The sequence below is a fragment of the Lipotes vexillifer genome, unplaced genomic scaffold (assembly GCF_000442215.2).
Source record: "Lipotes vexillifer unplaced genomic scaffold, Lipotes_vexillifer_v1.1 scaffold448, whole genome shotgun sequence".
NCBI classification, from domain to species: domain Eukaryota; kingdom Metazoa; phylum Chordata; class Mammalia; order Artiodactyla; family Lipotidae; genus Lipotes; species Lipotes vexillifer.
In genome coordinates, this window is record NW_006787097.1 from 2,544,177 (window position 1) to 2,549,683 (window position 5,507).

The following is a 5,507-nucleotide window of genomic DNA, read 5'->3' on the forward strand; positions in this document are numbered from 1 at the left end:
AGTCAGACATAGAAAGACAAATACTACACTATATGGATTCACTTATACTGATGCATCTAAAATAGTCAAATCCATAGAAGCAGAGAGTGGAAAGGAAGTTGCCAGGGGCTGGAGATGGGGAAACAGGGCGGTATTATTCCAAGGGTACAAAGTTGATGTTATGTAAGACGAGTAAGTCCTAGAGTTCTACTTACAGCACAGTGCCTATAGTTCACAATACTGCATTGTATGCTTAAAACTTTGCTAAGAGGGCAGATCTTACGTCATAAGTGTTTATAATAATAATAAATAAGAGGGTGGGAGGGAACTTCTGGAGGTGATGGATGGTTTTATGGCATAGATTGCCATGATGGTTGCATGGTGTATATTTATCTTCAAACTCATCAAGTTGCATACATTAATTATTACAGCTTTTTGTATGTAACTTTTTAAAAAAACTAAGAAAATCCAAACTACTGTATTTAGACATATTTAAAAGCAAATCTTAAGGACCTTTTTTGGTCTCCAGATTTCAGTGACGTCTGTGTAATAACTACAAAATATTTGTTCCAGCATTTACAAGTTTGAATTACACTTGTTTTTGATCAGTGACGTTTTGCAAGAGGTTCGCCGGGGAGTAGTATGTAACACGGAACGTGAGAAATACCAAAACACACCTGGGTTAGGGTAAGTTACTCCACACAGTAGTAAGCCAGCCGAACAAGAAACGAGTTGTTGACAGATCTAGACCAGGCACCTACGGAGCCCTTCACTTCTAAGCCTCGGCCACGGGGTAACCTCATCTTCTGCAGCCCCGGGTAGCTGTTTTACGAACAGCTGTTAGTTAGCTGAAAGGCAGCCCAGGCCATTCTGGTACCGCAGTTTACCAGGTGTGTTCACAAACTTTAGTTCATGAACTTCTTCCAAAAGTCTGAAAACTGTTCCGTCCACTGGCTGGAGGATAGAAAAACAAATCAGTAATAGGAAGGAAAATTTGAGCGAAAAGACAAACGGGCTGGAGCTCGTCTGGGCGGGAAGCCCGGTGCCGGGCGTAGCGGGGCTCCGCGTCCCCCCCGGGTCTCAGGCCAGCGCCGGCAGCGAGGACCCGGCCGGCGGTGGCGGACGGCCGCTGGGCCCGGGCTCGGGGCGGTGCCGCGGCCTCTGGCTCCTCCCGGGGGCGGGCAGGCTGGGGGCAGGAGGAGGAGCCGCCGCACAGCGCAAGAAGTAGCCGGGCTGGGAGCGCATCGTGCCCGCGCTTCTCCTGCCGGAGACAGACTGAGCCGCGCCGCTCGCCCGCGCCGAGTCAGTCCTGCCCTCGCCGGGTCCCGCGGCGTCGGTCTCAGGGCGCAGGACACCGTCTCGCGCGTTCCCCGGGGACGGCCGCGGACCGGCTGCCGCGCCGGGGAGATGTCCGGCGGCCGGAGGAGGGGCGGCGCCCCCTGGCACAGCTTCTCCCGGTTCTTCGCTCCCCGAAGCCCTTCCCGGGACAAGGAAGAGGAAGAGGAGGAGAGACCGGGGACAAGCCAGCCGCCCGCGCCGGGCCGGGGCGCAGCCAGGTGGGAGCTGCGGGTGGGACGTCGGGGGGCCCTGCGCCGACTCGCGGGACGGGGGGCTCCTGGCCCCGGTGCCCGCAGCTAGCCGCTCTCGGCCAGGCTGCGCTCGCCACTTTCTGTTCTTCCTCCATTGCTCAACTTTCGTCCTTCTCGCCCAGTTCTCGTGCCGCATCGCTTGGTTTGTTAAATCCGGGTGAAGTTCGTGACCCGAGGCCGCGCCAGCCCGCGGGGCGCTCTGCCTCCCCACCTCCCCACCTCCCCTCCCCGGATGTGATTCGGTTCCCGTCCCACAGTCGCGTCTGCTCTCCAAGTTCTGCGGCAAAAGCTAGTCCCCCGGCGTCCTGCCGACAGTAATGGGAAACAGTTGTGAGCCCAGCCATCCGCCAGGGCAAAGAGGGCGCGATCCGAAAACCACTTCTGTGGGAAAGGTAACGCTTTGGAGCGCCACCCCCTTGGCTGGGATTTTGCCATTTTATTCATAGTTTCTCAAAATGATTTTTTTTTTTTTAAAGAATGGTGATGCTGAGTTCCCAAGACTCCATCAAAATATAAAACCCTCGCTAGGCTTATTTACCATTGCCTGACATTTAGATGATGCCGTCCTTCTTTCCCATGTCTCTTCGGAAACATCTGCCTCAAGTTCCCAGACAGATTCCAGAAACCAGGACTCGAGCTGTCTTGGTTTCAGTAATGAAAACTTGCCCCTTCTCTGCAGTCTTTTTTCCTTCTCCACCTGCTGCTGTAAAATCGAAATTAAAAAAAAAAAATTCATGTCTAATAAAACTACCTATTCCTGAGTCCTTTCATCTGAGTCCCGAGGAAGGAAGAGGGGTTAAGTGATATACAACTCGCTGTTTTAAACTTTTAATGGCAAGAGAGGCTTACTGCTCCGTCTTCCCCCAAATTGCACTAGAAGATCACTCATATGATTGGAAGGATGCTCTCCAGAAAGCTGTGTTTACTTCAGATGTTAAAGGCTTCGTGGAGGGCTTCAAAGAAAAATGGATAGGAAACAACTGTAACTGTGACTGAGCTGATTCCATCAATATTCATTCAGGTCTTGTGATTTGATTCTAGTCATTTATGGGTTCCTCAGTTTCCCTATTTGTGAAACATTTCCATTTTGGCCATCTGTTAATAAAATGCCACATCTTTCCAAGAAAGCTCCTATAATATTTGGAAAACTTCTCCTGGGAAGCTTTAGCTATTATTGCCCTGTTAAGAGAAAATTTAAAATTCAGAGTTACACAGTAGTTAAAAATAGTTTTGAAGTCTGACAGGGCTCAACCAGAATGTCTGAATGCTGGTGTGGGCAGACAGCCTGTGGTGCCTGCCATCACTGTAACAGCACTAACAGTCTTGGATAATATGGAGGCAGTGTTTAAAAGAAATCCCAAGTAGTCTCAGCAAAAGTTGGAAACTTGTGTCAGTGTTAGCAGGGAATAGGCAGGCCAATTTCAGGTTTATATCAGAATTGTCCTAAAACCCTGCCTGCTGCCCTGCCCTATTTTGGCTTTTTAGGCACTTCTCAAATCTCTTTTCTCTCTGGAGCTAACCACTACAGCAACTTGTCTCTTGTCTTCTTACCACTCCTCCATTCTCACCTCCAGAGAGGCACACACTGTGGCTTTTTGACAATGAGAAATTTAATTGTGCTTATATGAACACTAATTGTGTCCTTATCTTTTTTAGAACTTGCCAGATGTTAAGGGGATAGCAGATAATCCTTTGTGTGGGTGTTTTACCTTTTAAATGAGTTTAAATCTTTCTTTTCAAGGATATAAACAGACACAAAGCCTTTATTGAAAGTTTAATGGAAACAATGTCCTAGTAACACAACACCCTGGTGTTAACAAGATTGGAAACAGAATTGCGATTTGTCACTGTGATCTTATTTCAAAATGAAGGGGGTTTTGGCTGTTTATTTTAGAGGCAGTAAAAGCTTTTGGTTTTATTGGGAGCCTAGTTTACCTTTTGTACTGGTGATTTTAGATGCAAGGGAGTCCGTTCATACACGAGGGGCTTGGTGTGGTAGGGATGTAAAGATGACTGAGAAAAAGGTCCTTTCTCTCAAGGAACTGGGAGAAGGGAAGAAGACCACTTGAAAACAGTCATCCTACCATCTATGGTGTGTCTGGCCCATTACAATTGACAGAGTACTTTTAATAATATTACACTTTGAGGTTGGACAGACCTGTACGATCAGTATTTTCATTTTACTATAAGAAACAGTTAAAGAAACTTCCCCAAAGTCACACAGCTACTTTTCAGTTAATGAACAAGTATTAAGTCCTATGCAGTGCCTGCAACTCTGAGCCCCCTTAACATACATTAAGGATTAATCTCTGCATTCTGACTTTTCCATGTACTTAAAACAAAATGCATTCTCTCAAGCTTGGGTTGTATAGTCTCTGTTTCTGCACTTCCAGTGTTGGCTCACGTGAATTTTGTGATGTAACTTGTGTGTGTACAAACACAAATGGGACATAAATTCCTTAAGAACAGAATTCCTTAACAATTTCTTAAGAACAGAATTAAAAATTAAGCACAAACGTAACCACAAGACCAATAAAAGTAAAATTTACAGCATTATCCTAACAGCTGTTTTTTGGCTACTCACAAAATGCATATGGTACCAACTGGGACAAACACAAGTTTTTGGGGGGTTGCTAGGGCTGTACCACTGTGTACCATGCCATGATTCAGGTGGTCCAATATTTCCCTATTTGAACCATAGGAAAACTTTTGCTTTTATGGTGTGCTGTAAGTTATTTGGGCATCATTTTCTGTGAACACATCATTTATATATTGTGTTCACTGCTGTTCTCATTAACCTTCAGCAGTTAAAGAAGGCCTGTTTGCATCAACACTGTTGTATTTGGGAATTCAGATGTTGGCAATGGAATTACATTTCAATACTTATGTCTTATGTGGTTGACCAGATCCAGGAAGTGTTTATATTAATTTGTTTTAGGTGTTATAGAGATGAAAACTGCAACTGAATTCAATTCACTGCTATAATGTTTAGCCCAGTTTATGAGCATGCAATGAATGGACTCATTAGAAGTGATAGGGGAGAGCAGGGAGGGCTTCATGGTGGAGGTGGTTTTACCTGGGCCTTCAAGGCACTGGTGTTTTCCACAGGTAGAGAATTTAGCCACGAAGAGAGAAATAGGGCGTGGGTCTTCTAGGCTGAGCAAAAGCCTTCAGAGGTTATGATCTCTTGGGGGCTGTATACATGAGTGGGGCAGAGTGAAAGAGGCGTTAAGAAAGCTAGATTAGCGCTGGGCCACAAAGAGCGTTTGGCTCTCAATTTAAAGCTTAGAGAATTTTTGTGAAGGTCTTTTAAGCAGATACTGCTAAACTGAAATTTGGAGGATACCTGCCTTCTAATTTTCCCCACTTTGAGAAGATGATTGCTCAGTTTTGTTTCTTTGCTATATCACACATGATGGACGTGTTTAAAATGAGCTCCGTACAATGTTCGTAAACTCGGAAGGGGGATAGTAAGGCGAGAACAGCATTTATTCAAGGGCCCTCTGTGTACTTCCTCCTGGGCTGGGTGCTTTTACTTGCATTGTCTCATTTAAACGTCACCCTCAGCCTGGAAGGTTGGTATGCTTATCACTATTCTGACAGTTGAGCAAACTGAGGATGATAGGGTTCTTAGGCGTGGACACTGCTGGCGTCTTGGGTGGAACAATTCTTTGTTGAACTGGGCTCTCCTGTCCTTTGCAGGACATTTGGCATCTGTAGCTCCACCCACTAATTGCCAGTTGCATCCTCCAGTCATTGGGAGAACTCAAAACACCTCCACCCAGGTGGGTGGCAGGGAGAGTGATAGCACTCCCAGTGGAGAACGATTTACTCCAAATCATGACAGGAGTAAGTTTCAGGGGTGAGATTTGAAATTGGGTCTCTCTGACTCAGAAGCTCTGATTCTTTTTCCACACCATTCTGCCCACCACCCTGCTG

General features: G+C 46.3%; 1 protein-coding gene across 1 annotated transcript in view; it reads left to right on the plus strand.

Moving 5' to 3' along the window:
• The first annotated feature begins 1,386 nt into the window (after positions 1–1,386).
• CRYBG3 (crystallin beta-gamma domain containing 3) overlaps positions 1,387–5,507 on the plus strand; it is a 115,270-nt gene continuing 111,149 nt past the window's right edge. Inside the window, exon 1 of the mRNA XM_007459875.1 lies at positions 1,387–1,535. Coding sequence (XP_007459937.1) covers positions 1,387–1,535 — 149 coding nt within the window. The remainder of the gene's footprint in view (positions 1,536–5,507) is intronic.